Here is a 20,303-nt window from a genome sequence, read left to right as displayed (position 1 = left end):
GCTCTTGCCTGGCCTATGAAATCACTGTTGGCCAAGATCTCCGTTGTGAGTTGCTGTTTTACTTGTATTTTTTGCCAGTAGTGGGAATCCAATAAACACCCCTCCCACCCCACACCAACCCCACCCACTTAGGGGCGTGACAGAGCTCATCCCCGCCCCCACGCCTCGGGGCGGAACATCCCACCGGGCATGCTCAGTACCCAGACTCTGGTTGGTTTCCTATGCGGAAACTGGGTCAGAGAGCACGTGTGTTTTTCCCAGGGTGCTCTGCGCTGCTGTCATGGCCGCCTCCTTAGGTCAATATCCACACATGGAGTTATAGCTCTGTGGGTGTCGTTATGATAATTGTCACTACTTGATTTCGGAGATTTTGGATCCGTTTTCTTTCATTATTCGTTCACTGCTGTGTGATCCTCATAGGAACGCATTTTGGCTACAGCGATGTCCGGGCTGATACGGACCCCGGAGGTGGCAGTTCTGAGGGGCTTCCCCACCGAGGCTGAGCGGCAGCAATGGAAGCAGGAGGGGGTCTTCGGCTCTGGTGAGAGGCGCACCTTCAGGGTCTTAGGCCAGCATGGGAGCTGTGAGGATGCGGGATGCCAGCTCTGGCTCTCATCCCTCCTTGTCTTCTCCAACCCCACACCAAGATCCAGGCTTTGGGGCTTTTGAGCCCTTGATGTGGTGAGCGGGTCTTGGGGTTAGGTGCGTCTGAACCCCAAACTGCTCAGCTCCCAGGCTCAGAAAGATAACAGTGGCAACTTCCGTTGCGTTTTTCTTTTACTGCCTATAACCCAGTGGCGCTGTACTACCGAGTTCCATCCTTAGCCCTTTATTTTTTATTTTAAGGCAGGGTCTCAGTAAATTGCGAAGGCTGGACTCCTATTAACAGGATCCTCCTGCTTCAGCCTACCAAGTCGCTGGGATATAGGTTTAAGGCAAAAGCCGCCTGCTGCTTTTGTAAGCTCTTAACATTATTCATTTATTTATTCCCTGTAATAGACATGTAAGGTAGATACTATCTTAATACCATTTTGCAAATGAAGACATCTGAATATAAATGTTTTATTTATCCAAAGTCACACAACTAGTAAGTAGAAAAACCGAAATAAGGCGGTAAAGATGTAATTTTTGTAAACAGTGCACATTTACCAGGGAGGTAGAGAGTTAAAATGGACATTTACTAGTGGCGTATAGTGTTTAAGTGTGTGTGTGTGTGTGTGTTTCACACGTGCACGTGTGTACATACACAGGAAATCCCAGGAGGGAGGAAATGGATATCTAGTGGTGTCAAATATGGTCTAGAATAAAGTTTCATGGGACATCAGACGAGCTGATTTTTAGTTTATGACTGGCACGTGTAGAAAAGTTCAGCAGGAAAAAATCACAAATACGAAAGCATTGAGGCAGAAATGTGCCTAGGAATATCAGGAGAACAATTAGTGAACCAGTATGTTTGGAGTGACTTCATGAGGGAGAATAGTGGGTGAATAAATGAGCCAGAGTGTGAAAAATCCTAGGACCCTGGCTAACAAAACTTCTGTTGTCATTTGGAATCTGTGAATTTCCAAGCAGGAGGTTTGTAATACCTATTAATGAGGAATATTATTTTTTTGCTGCTTATAGTACAGGTGAGCTCTAAATTTAGGAGTGGTGATGTTTGAAGAATGACAGATATTTGGTCAGTGCTTTGTGATTAATGTACAGCAAGCATTCTTTATGTATACCTTTTTCATAGTAAAATTGCCTTTTCCTATAAGGTTCTCTTTATAGTATAAAAAGATTGTTCTTTTGGGTTAGTGGTTTAATTTTTTATATTACAGAGAGTGGATCTTTCTTACAATTACTATTAGAAGGGAGCTTCGAGGCCATGTTCTTACATTCAGTGACTCAAAATATTTTAAATTCAACTATGATGGCTGAAGAAAAGATTGACAGCTACCTGGAGAAGCAGATAGTTACATTTCTGGATTGCTCAGCAGATTTGGACCAAACAGAAAGGTAGAAATTTTTTTTAAAATATTTATTTTTGGTTAGACACAATACCTTTATTTTGTTTATTTATTTATTTTTATGTAGTGTTGAGGATGGCACATGCCAGGCAAGCGCTCTACCGCTGAACTACAACCCCAGCCCCAGAAAGGTAGAATTTTATTTAAGATTTTCATGGAGAAACAGATTTTGAATAAATATAATAACACTTTGACATCGTGGGGCACTGATTTTAGCAGTTGTTGAGAAACCTGGACTTGAGTTATCTTTATAAGTTCTCTTGTCCAGAAGACCATGTAGAATGAAAAAGTAAAGTGATGTAGTAAATTTTTGAGACCTGCACATAATGGGTTGTTAATTGCTAACCCACTACCCACCGAACTTCCATATGGTTATGTTTGAACAATAAGAAGACCTTAGACCTGTCTCCTTTCAGCAGGTTAACAGTATTGTTATTTCTAGATTACCGAGTGACACTTCTAACTACTTTTATTATGTTTTAGATTGCTATCTTTGAAGAGATCAGAAAACTTAAATATTTTTATTATGAAATCTTAGGCTTATTTTTCTTCCATTAAAGTTTATGTAATTTTATAGGGTTGAGTGTAGTCCACAAGTTACATACTGTGAAACCTAAGCTTTTCAGTAGTCTGTATTTTACTGTTAGAGATTTGTTAATATGCCTTTTTCTTTTCTCAACTATCTGTGGCATCCACATCAAATTTTAATTATGTTGAAAAATGCATGCTGTTTCATTTTACTTTTTTATATAGGGAATGCCTTTATTTAGTTCTTCAACCAATAAACAAACTACTGTATTATGTTGTTGAGATTGTAAATATAAGACATAACCCATATCTGTAAGTAGTTCACCCACAAATGTTACTCTAGGTTTTTGTTTCTTTTTCTTTTTTTTTTTTTTAGAGAGAGAATTTTTAAAAATATTTATTTATTTTAGTTTTTTGGCGGACACAACATCTTTGTTTGTATGTGGTGCTGAGGATCGAACCCGGGCCACACACATGCCAGGCGAGCTCAATACCGAGCCACATCCCCAGCCCCTTTTGTTTATTTTTCAGTGTAATATAATTCCTTTTCATTTTGTTCAGGCTTCACAATGGTTTATATTTCCTGCAATATCCAATCTTGATTCTTATTTTGCTTTCTGATGTATATATACCATAGGAGCAGCTTGCCTTTTATCCATTAACTCACTCTCTCTCTCTCTCTCTCTCTCTCTCTCTCTCTCTCTCTCTCTCTCTCTCTCTCTCTCTCTCTCTCTCACACACACACACACACACACACACACACATATTATTCACTGGTAGATTAGAATTCTAGCTTGACAAGCGTCACTTCATTTGACTCACTTTTAGGCATTGGAAAATTAAAATATTCTCAATTCACCTTAAGCATTTTTAGTTAGGATGGTTGTATTACAGCTTTAAGATGTTGTTATACACCTGTTTTTTTTTTTTTTTTTTTTTTTTTTCTGTTTCCTAACTTCTACATACAGGCAGGCTCTTTTCTTGAGTGCCAGTTATTCCTTATTCTGTTGTCAGTTGAACACCTTCAGAGCTTTATATTCTGGGCTCTTCTAGGCTTGTAAGTTTGATTTTTTTTTTCTCCCTCTCCACTTAAAGAATTTTCCTTTTGAAAAGGGCCTAAGGCTGGGCGCTCTGGCACAGTAGCTCAGAGGCTGAGACAAAAGCGAGGTGCTAAATAATTCAGAGAGACCCTGTCTCTAAATAAAATACAAAATAGGGCTGGGCATGTGGTTCAGTGGTTGAGTGCCCCTGAGTTCAATTCCTGGTATCCTTCCCACCAATAAATAAATAAATAAATAGGCCTAGGGACTGTGGGAAGGAAAAGGTGACTGCTGTTTCTTTCTCTTCAGAATGAAATTCCAGTATTTCCTGGCTGTTACTTGCTGGATTTCAATGTTTTAATATAGGGTTTGACAAATTATGTCTTTTAGGCCAAAACCCGCCAACAACAAAAAATAAACAAGTGTGTGACATATAGGGCCCCAAATGTTTTATATCTCTCCTTTTATAGAAAATATCTATTTCTATCTTAAAGTAAAACAGCATAAAAAAATAGAGATTTTAGTCAGATTTCCTGAGGTCTTTTCATTCTAGCATTTGGTACAGGATCAGTAAATGTTTTATGACCAGTTTTCTTTTGTATAAAGTCAAATTTTCTTACATCTTCTGATAATGTCAGAGCTATTAAATAGAATATAAGGAAAAGTTACAGGTGTTTGAGTAGGACCTATATCAGCACTGTTGGAAGAATTTTCTGTGGTTTTGGGAATGCTTTGTATCTGCTCTGTCCAATGTGGTAGTTGCTACAATGGTGTACATACATCAAACAGCAAAAGAAGAATATAGTGGTTATATTTGGCTGTTGAACACTGGAAATATGGAAAGTGCTAAGACCAGTATTTTAAATTAATTTTAGTCAATTTAAATTTAAAAGAACCATATGTGGCTCATGGTTATAATGTTGGTTATAACCACAGTTATAATTACAGATGTAAATTATTTTGTTTCAGAATTGATTTTTAATAGTACTTTAGAGTAGTCTCAACAATTGTTACTGGATATCTTTTTCTTAACACTGAAATGAAATAGCACATTTGAGATTTTTATGGTGATAGTGGTTCATTTTTTTTCTTTCTTTCATCATCCTTACATGCAGGCAACAGCTGATATTCCTCCTTGGTGTGAGCAGTTTGCAGCTTTTTGTTCAGAGTAACTGGACGGGGCCTCCTACGGACTTGAACCCTCAGGATTTTTTACCATCTACTTTGTTACAGCAGTTCAGTGAGGTAGGTTTCTTGAAAATGTCATATTTGTTATTGTTGTGTTATTTATTCATTATAAGCAGGTCTTTCTAAACTGAAGCTAATACTAGATAGGAAAGAAATTTTATGGTTTGGGCAAAACCGCTAAGAATTCTATTCATTGATCAGATTTCAAGTATTTCTACCAGATCCATTGTTAGTCTCAGACTGCTCTTCAGACACCCTCATTTTACCAAGCTTTATTAATTGCACTTTTATTAGAGCACACACAGCTACACCCATCACTTGGTTATAATATCACAGTTTCAGAAAGATCTTTTCTGGAAAAGCAGCAAATCTGGAAGTCTGTTTAATTTCATTGTAGGCAAACTTTGCTGCTCTCCCTAAAAATGGCTCCCAGGGGTGGTTTTCTTTCTATTATAAACATTTAAAGTTCCTGGCATATAGGTACTTTATGGTTATAATTATTATCCATCTTTAACAAGAATATTGACCTTCATTGGTAGGTCATCAGTAGAACTTGCAATTTGAGCTCCTCAGGAGATTTTTGAGCATTCACATCTAGGGCTTGGTGAGTCTGAGGTGATCTATAAAAGAAGTGTGGTAACTTCAATTTATCCAGCCACCTTAGTGATCTTGAACATATTGCCAGTTGCTCAGCCTGAAAATAGGGCCCTTTAGCATTCAAAGCTCATGCAGCAAAAGGGACTTACCTGTTTACCATTACCTGGTTTCTCAGAATTAGAAGTAGAGGAATGCAGCTAGTTAGAAATAGGTGTTAATAATTTTTTGGTAGAATGGAAAGAGAAGTACAAAAGCACACAAGGTCTGAAAACCACACTAGTTAGCTCTGTCTACTTCAGCTTAGTGAGTCACCGTCTTTATTGCCATAGAATCATTGAAATTCATAGTGATGACTCTAAATCATTACTGAAAAGTTAAAGGGTCTTTTGTATCTATGTCTAAGAAGAGAACTTATAATTTTACACTTTATGAAGGTTTTCATCCAGAATTGGAAATATAACAACCCCAATGATTATGGTGCTTAAAGAGATATGTTTCAATTATCTAGAGGTTTACATATATGGAACAACTCATTCCTTCTCTTATTGTGTATGAAACAGTTTTGGTTTCTATGGCCTTATAATGTAGGTTTGAAGTCTACCTAATCGTCATAGTTACAAATATTTGCTGAGTATTTATGTCTGATGGTTTTTTACTCTCTTAGTGCTAGGGATTGAGCCTAGAGCCTTACGTTTGCTAGGCAAGCATTCTACTATTGAGCCACACCACAGCTCCTGTGCTGTTCTTCACATGTGTTTTGCTTTCAAAAAGTTTAGGAAATAACAACCTTAGAAGTCCCCGGTTTATGCTTTGTGATAGCATCCCTTGACCTGCTCTCATGAACCATTCTCATGGAATTTTGTATTCATCATTCCATGCCTTTCTTCATGGTTTTAGCACCTATGTGTGAATTCCTAGAAATCATGTTTAGTGTTGTCAGTTTTGATCTTTATGTAAATGAAAGCGTATATATATATTTTTTGCTTTTCTTGGTCAATGGTATACTATGAAATTACACGTTATTCAGTTCTTCTGTTGTATGGTATTCCAATTGTATGAATATACCACCATTTATATATCTACTATTATATATATATATATATATATTTTTTTTTTTTTGTGGTACTGGGGATTAAACCCAGGGACTTGCGCATGCTAGGCTCTGTGTGTATACTCTGTATGTATACTCTGATTGTCATATAAGTGGTTTCTATATTTTGCCATTATCATAATGCCATTAAGAGCATATCTTCAGGATATCATTTGCAAGACTTTCAAAGTGTAGCATGCTTTAAAAAATGATAGTGTTTGACATAATGCACTTATCAGTGGAAAAGACTGTTTTTATTGACCCGTAGGCTATCCTTTGCCACGCTGATGGCTGAGGGGAATCAATATTTCAACACATAAACTCTTTCTAGCACTGAGTTGGAAGTTCTGCTGTCACAGTCTGTTTGGGCTGCTATAACACAATTCTATAAACTGGGCAGTTTATCAACAATAGAAACTCATTTCTCATAGTTACGGAATCTGGACAGTCCACAATCCCTCATGATCTAGTCATCACCAAAGGCTCCACCTCCTAGTACCATCACCTTGGGGGTGAGGATTTCAACATGAATATTGGGGGGACATAAACATTTCTGCTGTAATGTCTGCTGTGGTATATATATCTCTAAATGGCATTTCTCTGCCTTTTAGAGTGTCCACATGTTGCCCTTTTCATGGTAGTGCTAGGTTTTTCCGAAAAGTTTATATTGATTATAGTCTTCACCAGTGACCTGAAGATGTTTATCTGGAAGGTAGAGGGAGTTGAAGTTTTAAAAGTGAAGAGTAGCACATCACTCTTTTCTAATTGTCATTTTCCTATACTGATTCATCTTCTTAGTTCTTACAATATACAAATGTCTGCAAATATACTTTATGGTCATGGAATATAATCGCTAAAGAAAAGTTCATTTTCCCTGCCTCTACTTATGACCTTTGCATTTGTAGGGCTGTTTTCTGACGAGTGGTGCTAAATAGCCCCAGAGGAATAGTACAGAAAATTCATGTATAAGCAGTAGGTTAACTCTTATACATAAAGGTTGATCTCATGGTAATCTGGTTTTATATTAAGTTTTTCTCAGGTTTCCAGATGTTGAATTTTTTTCATTGTTATTCTTATGAATATGTATTTTTATATGTCATCTGCTCTCTTGATTGAGGAATTATTCTTAAGGGAATTGTTAACTTTTGCTTTGTCTGTTTTTATTGAAAATATAAATAATCCTCTTTAAAATGAACCATTTCCCCAAATCTCAGAGCACATTTAGAATTCAGTTGGAATGTCAGTGTTATATCACAGGTATAAGAAGATTTCTACAGCATTTGACTTTTCTGTGATGATAAAGGAGAAGCAGTAGGAAGAAAACTTTGTTTAATCATTCATTCACTCATGAATTTGTCATTTGTCTGACTTGTTCCTACCATCTCTGGAGAGTTTTGGATTGAAGTGGGTTTGATAACCAGACTCTGACTTTGAGTATCAGAGGTAATGATATCATGACTGTCTTGTATAATTTGTATTTGTTGCCCTGTTAAATTGCTAATTTGGGCCTGGGGCTGGAGCTCAGTGGCAGAGTGCTTGCCTAGCATGTGTGAGGCACTGGGTTTGATCCTCAGTACTGCATAAAAATAAATAAATATAATAAAGGCATGCTGTCCATCTATAAGTACAAAAAGAGTTTGCTTATTTTTTATTTACATTTAGGGATTTTAGTTAGAATACACTGATCTAAAATTTCTACTAGAATAGGTAGACATATTTCTCATCACAAAGTAAGATAAGGATTCTTTTTCTTTGTGATTCTGGGTGTTGAACCTTGGGCCTCACCCATGCTAGGCAAGCCTTCTACCACTGAGCTAAATTCCCAACCCTTTTTATTTTATTTTGAGAGAGGGTTTTGTTAAGTTGCTGAGGGTGGTGTTGAATTTGCAATCTTTCTGCCTCAGCCTCCTGAGTGGCTGGAATTACAGGCCTGCGCCACTATGCCCAGCCCAGCTTAATTATTTTGAGTCTATTTCCTCACTTGTAAAATGCAGTTTTTTTCTTTTTTTCCTTTTTAATTCCTTCTATCTTTAGACATTAGTAAGCTTTATTTGCAATTTGGTATGGTTATTTATGTTGTCTTTATTCTCCTATTACAATTCTCACTGATGATGAAAATGGAATGTAGGATTCACCTATAGCTATTTCTTTCTTCCCTATTGAATATTAATCAATATTTAAGATGTACAGTATTTACTTACTATTCCAAATTTTGAATACTGAATTAGATACTGATATTACTTAAACTACTTTAATCTTTAATAAGGATTCTTTGAAATTGTAGTTTCAGTTATTTTATTATATACTTGATGAAACTGAGGCTTCAGTTAAAAATTTTACTTAAAACACAGTAAGAAACAGGACAGTATCTTTTTTTTTTTTTTGCCAGGGGTTACCAGGGTTTGAACTCAGGGGTACTCAACCACTGAGCCATATCTCTTGCTCTATTTTGTATTTTATTTAGAGACAGGGTCTTATGGAGTTGCTTAGCACCTCACTGTTTGTAAGGCTGGCTATTTTTTTTAATATTTATTTTTTAGTAATAGGTGGACACGATATCTTTATTTTTATTTATTTATTTATTTATTTTTAAAGAGAGAGTGAGAGAGGAGAGAGAGAGAGAATTTTTAATATTTATTTTTTAGTTCTCGGCGGACACAACATCTTTGTTTGTATGTGGTGCTGAGGATCGAACCCGGGCCGCACGCATGCCAGGCGAGTGCACTACCGCTTGAGCCACATCCCCAGCCCGACACGATATCTTTATTTTACTTTTTATGTGGTGTTGAGAATTGAACCCAGTGCCCCATGCATACTAGGTGAGCGTTACACCTCTGAGCCACAACCCCAGCCCCCTGAGGCTGGCTTTGAACTTGCGATCCTTCTTCCTCAGTTTCTCAAGCCACTGGGATTACAGGCATGTGCCACCGTGCTCGGTAGGATACTATCTTTTATTTTTATTTATTATTATTATTATTTTTTGTAGTTGTAGGTGAACAGAATGCCTTTATTTCATTTATTTTTATGTAGTGCTGAGGATAGAACTCAGTGCCTCACACTGCTGAGCTACAGCCCCAGCCCAGGACACTATCTCTTATTTGTGACATTAGAGCCCATTCATAATGATTAAGCAGTCCTGCTGTTTTGGTGCAGCTTTTAAAATTCTGTGGTCACCTTTTATGAAGACAGGTGCTTTGTTCATTGTAAAAGATCTTTATTCAGCAGAGAGTGGATTTTTCAAAGTCATCCTGTTTTTGGAGCCATCTGTTCACTCTGGTTTATGGTTGTATGCCTACTCAGCATTTGATATGTAAGCCCTTGTTGATGGTTTGGTTTGATGGGCTTTGTGGAGTGGAGAAATATTGGTAATGATGTTCACTAGCTAGTGAAGCATAAGCACAACATAGATGTTTAATATAAATCCATTGAAGATGATATTTTGTTGTAGGTAGTCATCATGGCTTCTTCAGTGCTAGCACTTTGTTGAGTTCCTGGTTCCTCATTTTAATTTAATTTAAAAAAGGTTTTTTGAAATGGATTGTTGCTATATTGCCCTGGTTGGTCTTGAACTTGTGGGTTCATTTGATTCTTCTGCCTCAGCCTCCTAAGTAGCGGGGTCTACTGGCATATGTCACCCCCAGGTAATCAAAACTTTTTTTTTTTTAACTTTTGGATGAATTCCCTATTCCTTTAAAGTTTGAGCAGAAGGGCAATTATGTGTAAGGGTAGAATGGGTTTGTAGCTCTCTAAGAATATTTGTAGTATTATAATTCTGTCTGGTGCCTATTGCTGTGTAATAGGTTAATGTCCTTTTTTCAAAGTATAATTAACTGGAAAATCTACATGTTATTGTAAGACCTGGAAAGATGAATAAGTTGTTAAATTATGTTACCTTAGCTTTCAAACTTTTTTTCAGGTCAAAGGACTGGATACAGTTATTTTGAGCCTGCTCATTTTAGATGGTGAATCAGTGTACAGCCTCACTTCAAAGCCTATACTGCTCCTTATAGCACGCATTATCCTGGTGAATGTTAGACATAAACTGGCAGCAATTCAGGTAAGCCAAGAAAATAATCTGTAAGATTTATACCCAAGTGTGACTACATCTTCGAGGTATTTAGTTTTGAAATAATAATGAGATAATGAAAATATGCAAACATTTTTCTCCTTGTCACTTTCATTAGCATAAAGTGAGATTATATTGAGCCTCTTTAGGAATTTCTGTGCCTTGTGTGTATAAATGCTTTTTCTTAGAATCTTAAGTATAGGTTTAAAAATGTCATTAATATGTCTTATAAATTTTATCTAAGAATCATGTACAATAGCTAAAATGCAGCAGGTTTTATTGCCTTTTGGCTCACATCCTGTCTGGTTTCATTTTTTGGGTTGGATTTGGTAGAATATTTGTTGAATATCTATTATTTGGTTTCTTCAGGTCACATATAAACTAGTGAGGAGAAACACTCATACATGCAGGAAGCTGATGTGCAGTAGGAGGGACAAAAACCACAAGAGAGATACAAAGGTCTTTGGAGGCTTATTGGAGGTTGACAAATAGTGTGAAGTCTCTGTCCCACTGCTCAGCTCTGCTGCATGGAAGTTTGAAGGCAGCAAGCAACAATATGTAAATGGGTGGGCAGAACTGTATTCCAATAAAGGTTTATTCATGGACATTGAAATTCAAATTTCATATACTTTGAATTTGTTGTGAAATATTCTTAAATATTTTCTTTTTATTCTTTTTTTTTTTTTTGATGAAACCAGGAATTGAACCCAAAAGTCCTCTATCACTGAGCCATAACCCCAGCCCTTTATTTTATTTTATTTTGAAATAGGGTCTTTCTGAATTGCCCAGGGTCGCCTCAAACTTGAGATCCTCTTGCCTTATCCTCTTTAGTTGATGTGATTACAGGTATGCACCACCATGCTAGGCTTTATGATTTCAAAATGATGCATGAACTATTTTCAGTTCTTAAGCTGTATAAAAACAAGCAGTGGATTGGATTTGGCCTACAGGGTATAACTTGATAACCCTTGCTTTACTTATTATTGCAGCTTTGTTTGATGCAAACCCTGTATTGAATTTTATGGGAAGTGTCCCAGTTTGTAAGTGTTGGCTAAAGTTTTTAAGAAACATGATATTGGGCTGGAGATATAGCTCAGTTGGTAGAATACTTGCATGCATAAGGCCCTGAGTTCAATCCCTAGCACCACACACATGCAAAAAAGAAACTTGATATTTTAGCCAGGTGCAGTGGCACACACCTGTAATCCTAGCGGTTTGGGAAGCTGAATCAGGAGAATCATAAATTCAAAAGCAGCCTCAGCAACTCAGCGAGGCCCTAAGCAAATAAGTAAGATCCTGTCTCAAAATAAAATGCAAAAAAGGGGTGTTGATGTGGCTCGTGGTTAAGTACCTCTGAGTTCAATTCCTGGTATCAAAAAACCCCCAAAAAACCCAACCATGATATTTTATTTATATTTTAAATTTATTTATATTTTAAATTAAAAAATATATTTATTATATGTTTTTAATTATAAATGTAGATTTTAAAAAAAAGTTATAATTTTTAAAATTTTAACTGGTTACAGTGGCAAGTGTTCTGTCTTGGCTACTTGGGGAGGTTGAGGCAAGAGAATTGCTTGAGCCCAGGAGTTCAAGAATTAACTGGACAACATAGAGAGACCCTGTCTCCAAACAAAAAACACCAGAAACACTATTTCTATAGGCAAAAATGTAGATGTGGTCTGTACTCTGTAGGCGCTTACTTTCTCAAGCAATCAAGATCAGACACTGACTTTGTTTTAAATATATGAGAAATGTATCAGCAACTCTTGTGAGAACCAGAGGATTTGGAATCAATTGTACTAGAAAAGTGTTTAATAGATGGATTTCAACATGTCTTATGAAGCCCCTTTTTTATTTCTTATTGATAGTAGCTTGAATAAATAATTTGCACTGAGTTGATCTGAGTTAAATGGTTTTATAGACTATTACTTTTCTCTAAAAACTGCATCACCAAGATGTGAGGCTGCTAAGTGGCATTATTTTCTTTCTAGTGAAACTATGGTCACTAATGGGTGAATGAGACAGTTTTGTTGGTCAAAAACTTTCTTCATCAATATGTTAAGCATCATTTGAAAAATAATATGCATATCATCAACAATTTAGAGGAATTAGTAAATATGTTTATATATAATCATTGTCTTTCTGTTATTATTATTATTTTTTTCTCCCTGAGGTTCTGAGAATTGAACCTAGGGCTCTCTACTACTGAGCTACATCCCTGGCCCTTTTATTTTTTATTTTGAGACAGGTCTTGCTGATTGTTTAGGGTGGTCTCGCACTTGTGATCCTCCTGCCTCAGCATCCTGAGTAGCTGGGATTACAAGTATGTCTGGCCTTATGTTAGTTAATTTCTGAATATCCATTTCCTTATTTATGAGACAGAATGAGTTTGCACACATTTGTTGGGTGCCTCTTGAGTGCACTACTGCCCTGGCCATCTGTGAGCTTCTTCACTAGTGTGACTTCTCAATCAGGACTATGAGAAATTATTTGAAATAAAGTTTCTGGTTTTCTTTTTTATTAATGCCTGATTTTTTTTATTAAACAACTTTTGGCAAATAGAAAAGGGTCATTATATTTTCTAGTAGAAAAATCAGCTGTGCTTTCTATATTTGTTTTACACTTTCCTCCTCCTTATGATAATTTTGGGTTAAGAGTTAATGTTTATAGATCTGATGTTTAAGAGTTTAGCATCTTAGGTCATATATTTTCTTAAAAGGCCAATCTTTTTGACTTGGATGCATGCATCTAAATTCCCATAGCTAAAAAAGGGAAGACTTTGCTGCCAAAGATGACTCACTTGTTGCTGACAGCTGATACAGGACAGATAATTGAAATGTAGACCGACTTCATTAGCCTTAGTGATAGGAAAAAGAAGGAAAATGAAGCGACACCTTAGGGAGCTTAATTAAAAATGATTTGAAACTCTTTGTATTAGATAATTCCACCTTTCCTTAAATGGGCTGAAGAAACAGCATAAATAATTAGAAAGAATTTTATCATTGAGTTAAAATTCATTTATGGTTGCATCATTGTCATTGATGCAACTATGCCAGGTAGCCATTTAGGAGGGAACCCCTTTAGTCAAGAAATTAAGTTCCAAGTTTAAAAATACTTTTGGGCCCTGCATGGTGGCTCATGCCTATAATACCAGCTACTCAGTAGGCTGAAGCAAGAGGATTGAAAGCTCAAGGCCAGCCTGGGCAACTTAATGAGACCCTGTGTCTAGCTAAGTGAGGATCTAGGTCAGTGGCAGAGTACCACCGAGTTCAATCCCTATTACCACAAAAACAAAACAACATCCTCCCCCAAACCTATTATAACTCGACATATATATACACATAGACAATGCACACATAGAGGAAGGTCTAGAAGAAAATAAACTTTCTCATGGATTTTTCTAGGGAAAGAGTATGGCATTAGGCAATGCAGGTATATTTCTATACTGGCTTTGTTAATTGTTTTTTGCTCCTCTTCTTTTTTTCCTAATAAGGATATATTTATTTTTTCTTTCTTTCTTTTTTTTTTTTTTTGGTGCTAGGAATTGAACATAGGGTCTTGTACATGCTAGGTAAGTGCTCTACCACTGAGCTACATTCCTAGTCCTTAATAAAGATGAATTGATTTTGTAAGAACAAGCATAAGAAGCTATAAGAAAAATCTGCTATATGCTCTTTCTGTGCATTAGTCAAGTCACTGTATACAATGCAGTCTGGTTCAGATATAAGTTATACACTTAAAAAACCAGTGCTGTGCAATGTGGTGCCAACTTCTAGGACCAGCATTGAGGTTCAGAGAGGTAGGAGATCAGGAGAGGGATTCATGAAGAGGTTTCACAAGGGTGTGGAAGGGATCTTCCCAGTTTTGGTGAATATCTGAATCCATAGTATTTTTTTACTGTAGGGCTGTGCAAAATACATTACTTTAAGGAAGATGCAAAGGTGAGTAAGACTTGATTTCTAATCTTGTTGGATAGATAGTGAATGGCATTGAAACTAAGGATGACTTGCATAAATACAGTGGAATGTGTTTGTAAAGGGAAGGGCAAATGATGTGTTGGAAGTTCAGGTTATGGAATGATCGCATCTGCTGGGGGTTCTTGTAGGAGGCATCCTGCAGTTGGAATGTCTATTGTTGTGGTGGCAGAGTGCCACAGCAGAGCAGGATGCTCACAACAGACATTTTTTTCTTAATTTTAATGTTTAAATTTTTTGTGGCACTGCCTCAGGCATGCTAGACAAGTGCTCTACAACTGAACTACATTCCCCAGCACGTTTTATTTTGTATTTTGAGACGGGATCTTGCTAAGTTGGTTAGGCTGGCCTTGAGTTTGTGATCTTCCTGCTTCAGACTGCTGAGTAGGTGGGATTATGGGCATGTGCCACCACACCTGGCTACAACAGACATATTTTAAAGCAGGAGATGGTAATTATGAAATAGCATCAAGAAGCCCAAGTGAGTAGGAAAAAAAAAACCTCAGCCTTTAAGAGAATGGAAATGAGGTATTTTCTTAATGAAAAACTAGAAGTGTTTTTTGGTATTGAAAACTTAGCAGAGTGTGGGTAAACTTACTGAAGAATAAATTTCATGCATGTAAGAAATTCTAAAAAATTAGTCTCAATTTATGTAAAAGGTCCCCCCTCCCTAAAAGTGTTCTTTTATTTCAGCTTACCTGTTTTTTTCTAGAGTTTGCCATGGTGGACTCTGAGATGTGTGAATATCCATCAGCAGTTGCTTGAGGAGCGTTCACCTCAGCTTTTTGCTCTTGCTGAAAACTGTATTGATCAAGGTACGTAGTGGATTATTGTTTGATATGGATATGTAGCTCCATTCTAATTTCTTGGCAAGACATTCCTTGTTAGTTTATTCTTTGACAGGTAAGAATGAGTTTTTTTTGAAGTTGTTTCTTTTTCTGTATTTTTTCTGGATATGAAATATTGCAAATTATTAGATGGTATAATATAGAATTCCTTTTGATCTTTTAAATTTAAAAATGATAAGTCACTTCCATTTGTATTATCTACTTGGAAAGGTGATTTGCTCTATTCAGGTCACTGTGATTTCTTAAAGGTATTTTAATGTTTTCCTTTGTATTTTAATTTAATAAGTTTCTTTGAAAGCAAATGTAAACTTCCTTTATTTTTTTAAAAGCCTAAGTAACTTGAGTTGGAGTAAATTGTACTATATTACCCAGAGTAGGAAATTATTTATCTTGTTATCCTATTGAGAACAAGGAGCAAGGCTAAATTTTTTTGTTTTGATAGAAAATACATTTTCTGAGAATAATAGTGAAGGCAGTTTTACATTTTTGTCTTATTATTTTTTTGGTAATATATAATGTTAAATGGAAAAATGCCTAAAACAAATGAAAAGTTTACTACATGATTGTAAACCAAACAAATATCAAAGTTGTAGATACCTTTCATACCCTCTAAGGAAGCACTTTGAAAAAGAAGAGAATCTTGGGTTCCTTCACCCTTGGGCTTTTAGAATGATATTTCTTGGCAAAAGTTGTCAAAAACAAGAACAGATTCTCTCATATTAAAGGAGTATTTGAACATAAATTAACTTGGACTTTGTAAAGAATTACTGAGTTACAGGGACGGGATTTGATTTTAGCTCTCTCTGATTCCAAACCCCTTACTCCTTTCCCATCGAAAGAGTATAGAGTGAATGGATATTTGTGTGAGTATTTCTGTTTAAAGGATGGGGGAGTAGTGGTTAGTATCACTTTCTGTGGAGAAGTAGTGATTTTTTACTTGACAGAGGGATCATATTCATGAAGGTATATGTCACACATACTTACATGTATAATTGCAAGAAGTTCCTGGAAGGGATCTTTTTTCTGGGATCTGTTTTCTTCAGGAGTAACACATTAGCAACAAGGCAGCCCAGAAGCAGGGGGAGGACTACAGCTTGTATGGTAACATTGCTGAGCTATACATGATTGGTTGAACTTGTTTCCCCAATTTTATTTTATTCTTGAACAAAAATACATTAACATATACTAATCTTAGATAAAAATGAACATCTATACATAATTCAAAAAATAGAAAATAAGGAAAATATTATTCAACCAGTATAATTAATTCATTGATGTTGTTTTATGTTGATATTCATTGTTAATTTTCATCAATATTGTTTCCCTGTCTCTTGAACCCATTCCTCTTTTTTTTTTTTTTTTTTTCCTTTGGTACTGGAGATTGAACCACAGGATCCACTTTACCACTGAGCTATATCTCACCTCTTTATATTTTATTTTGAGATAGGGTCTTGTTAAGCTGATCAGGCTGGCCTCTAACTTCTTATCCTTCTGCCTCAGCCTCCTGAGTGGCTGGGATTACAGGCATGCCACCATGCCCAGCTGTTATTGGTATTCTTGATTCATTTCAACTGGAGAAAAATGAAATATCAATGTAGTTTTGATGTGTATTTTCCTAATTATTAAGGATGTTGAACATTTTATTTGTGTATATTTGTTGGCCATTTGTATTTCTTTTGAGAAATGTCTGTTTAGTTCATGTGTGTGTTTATTGATTGGGTTATTTGTTTTTATGGTGTTGTTTTTTGAGTTCTTTATATTTTCTGTATCAATGCCCTGTCAGAAGAGTAGCTGGCAAAGATCTCTCATTCTGTAGGTTCTCTCTTAATACTACTCTTGTTTCCTTGATTGTGCAGAAGCTTTTTAATTTGATACCATCCCACGAATTGATTTTTGGCTTTATTTCTTGGACTTTAGAAGACTTACAAATAGGGTTGAGGCCTATGCTGTTACTTTGACCTGTGTTTTCTTCCAGTAGTTGTAAAGTTCCTGGTCTAATTTCTAGGAGTTTCATCTATTTTGAGTTGACTTTTGTGCAGAGTGGGAGAGAAATTTCATTCTTCTGCACATGGATATCCAGTTTTCCCAGCATCATTTGTTAAAAAGGCTGTCTTTCTTCAAGGTATGTTTTGGCTCCTTTGTAGAGTATCAAATGACTGTATTTGTGTGGGTTAGTCTCTGTATTTTTATTCTATTCTATTGCTCTTCATGTCTGTTTTCATGTTGTTTTTGTTACTCTAGCTCTATAGTATAATTTGAGATCAGGTATTGTGATGCCTCTAGCATTGCTTTGCTTGCTCAGAATTACTTTGGTTCATCAGGGTCTTTTTTTTTTTAAATCTTCTTAGTTGTAGATGGACACTTTATTTTACTAATTTGTTTTTTATGTGGTGCTGAGGATCAAACTTGGTGCCTCACATGTGCTAGGCAAGCAGTCTTCCACTGAGCCACAACCCCAGCCCTCATCAGGGTCTTTTATTCTTCCAAGTGAATTTTGGAATTGGTTTTTCTAGTTCTATGAAAAATGTCATTGGCTTTTATTTTTTATTTTTTTTAAAGAGAGAGAGAGAGAGGAGAGAGAGAGAGAGAGAGAGAGAATTTTTAATATTTATTTTTTAGTTCTCGGCGGACACAACATCTTTGTTTGTATGTGGTGCTGAGGATCAAACCTGGGTCGCACGCATGCCAGGTGAGCGCGCTACCGCTTGAGCCACATCCCCAGCCCTGGCTTTTATTTTTTTAATTGACTCTTTTTAGTTATATATAAGGATTCATTATGATATAATTATAAAAGTATGGAATATAATTTGCTCTAATTCAGTCCTCAGTACTTTCTCTCCCCTCCTCCCTCCTCCTGTTTCCTTTCCTCTACTCTACTGATCTTTCTTCAATTTACTGATATAAATATTTTGAGCGGGATTGCATTGAGTCTGTAGATCATTTTTGGTAAATATGACCATTTTAATAATATTAATTCTGTCCATTCAAGAACATGGGAGGTCTTTTCATCTTCTGACTTTATATTCTTTCAAGATTTTAGGCACTACAAGGCTGTGGAACAAGCATGGCAGTGGTAGATCACTTAAACATTGTATTTGAAAAAAATTGTTCCTGGAACTTACTGTTGTTTTATTATATGTAAGGAACTTAATATTTTTCTATATGATATTTCTTAAATAATAACTGGAAAACAACTGATCTTTTCCTGCAGAAAGACTTTGACTTAATACTTTTGGATTATGACTGATATTTATGAGCAAATTTAGTCTACTGACCCATGCATATTTCCACTAAGGCTGTAGGCCACTTTAGAGTTGTGAGCTTCTTGAGGACTGAAATTTTAAAAAATTGCTTCTCTTAGCATAGTGCCTATAAAAAAGTAAATATTTGTTACATATTTATTGAATAATAATGGGTAATATTTATTGAGTCTGTTGTGCAATATTTAGGGAGAAGTTGGAGAATTTCCTCTAAGGAGCAATGTTGGTACCTAGAAGTATTTGTCGTCCATTTCAATAGCAGTTTTTGTCTAACTTCTGAAGCTGGGTTTTTCAAAAAGTCAAATATTTTAGAAATTATGAGAAAATTGATCCTGTAGAGATACGTATGGAGCTGAATCTTGCTCAGGTGGGCATTCTCTTCAAAATGAAAAATGAAGTGGTACTGGATAAAATTTGGATTGGATATTCCTATTGCAGACACATTGTTTTCCTCAGTACAAAGAAAACTGGGTAGAATGTTTTATCCCAAGCATGCTATTAAATATTTTTGAAATGAAGTGATATACATTCCATAAACAAACTAAGTGTGAGGGGACAAGCTTCTTGTTCATGAAATTAGGTGAATTTTTGAAAGCCAAGAATGAATTGAATGTCCATAGTAGTAATGGGAAACAAATTAGATTTTTCAGAGGTTAAGGAAATCATTTGGAAGTATATGGCATAAGAATTTAATCCATTATTTAATTTTATAAAGAGATAGTTATATAATACTGCATAGGATGTTATTTAATTACCTCTGCTTCATTGTACCTTTATGGAAAATTGGTTGTTCAAAAAAAAGCAAGGTGTAACTGGGAGATTTTTCTTTCTTTCTTTTCTTTTTTTTTTAAAGGAAATCACGTGGTGCAATTACTGTATTTATAAAACATTACGTTCTTTCCATGTTACGCCAAGTTATATTTGGATACATGAACACATCTTTCCCATATCTCGGTGACTAATCTTTATAATAATGACCCATATTAAAAAGTTAAAGAAGGCTTGGTTGACTCAGTGGTAGAGTGCTTGCCTAGCATGTGTGAAGCACTGAGTTCGATTCTCAGCACTGCATATAAATAAATTAATAAAATAAAGGTGTCAACAACTAAAAAAGAAATTTATTTATTATTGTTTTTAGTTGTTGATGGACACAATCTCTTCCATTTTATTTATTTACTTTTATATGATGCTGAGTTCAAACCCAGGATTTTGCATGTGCTAGGCGAGCACTCTACCACTGAGCTACCACCACCCAAGCCCTAAAAAAGAAAAAAAAAAAAAAAAAAAGTAAAAGAAAAACTTTATCCTCATGCATCTTTCTTTTAATTTCTTTTTTCTTTTGCTACTGGGGATTGAACACAGGGTGCTTTATCACTGAGTTACATCCCCAGCCTTTTTTAATTTTTATTTTGAGATAGTTTCAATAAGTTGCTTGAGGCCTTGCTAAGTTGCTGAGGCTGGACTCAAACTTGTGATCCTTCTGCCTCAGCCTCCTGAGTCTCAAGGATTACAGATATGTGCCACCATGCCTGGCACATATTTTTCTTTTTAAAAGGTAGGAACCAGATGGTATGTAATTTTATTCTTAGATTTAAAAATTAAGTTCTAAAACAGAAATAGTTAACCAAGATATCTGGAAAATATGACTCTATGTGACTCATTCCCCAAGTGGCCTCAGTTCTTTTCTGCAATATATTTCA

At 35.8% G+C, this 20,303-nt stretch overlaps 1 protein-coding gene across 4 annotated transcripts in view; it reads left to right on the top strand.

The window, feature by feature from the left end:
- Nucleotides 1–230: 230 nt before the first annotated feature.
- Nucleotides 231–20,303, top strand: part of Ttc27 (tetratricopeptide repeat domain 27) — a 153,811-nt gene continuing 133,738 nt past the window's right edge. The window contains exons 1-6 of one of the 4 annotated variants that reach the window (XM_078029404.1): nucleotides 236–326; nucleotides 421–541; nucleotides 1,821–1,998; nucleotides 4,693–4,822; nucleotides 10,369–10,509; nucleotides 15,208–15,310. In XM_078029404.1, the coding sequence (XP_077885530.1) occupies nucleotides 442–541; nucleotides 1,821–1,998; nucleotides 4,693–4,822; nucleotides 10,369–10,509; nucleotides 15,208–15,310 (652 nt within the window). In that variant the 5' untranslated portion in view covers nucleotides 236–326; nucleotides 421–441. Of the gene's footprint in view, nucleotides 542–1,820; nucleotides 1,999–4,692; nucleotides 4,823–10,368; nucleotides 10,510–15,207; nucleotides 15,311–20,303 lie in introns of all 4 variants that reach the window. The other 3 variants (XM_078029405.1, XM_005322461.3, XM_040271561.2) reach the window with 3 other exon arrangements.

Source organism: Ictidomys tridecemlineatus, chromosome 12 (assembly GCF_052094955.1).
Source record: "Ictidomys tridecemlineatus isolate mIctTri1 chromosome 12, mIctTri1.hap1, whole genome shotgun sequence".
In the NCBI taxonomy this organism is placed as follows: Eukaryota; Metazoa; Chordata; class Mammalia; order Rodentia; family Sciuridae; genus Ictidomys; species Ictidomys tridecemlineatus.
The sequence above is the reverse complement of the archived record's forward strand: the minus strand, read 5'-3'. Positions and strand labels throughout refer to the sequence as shown.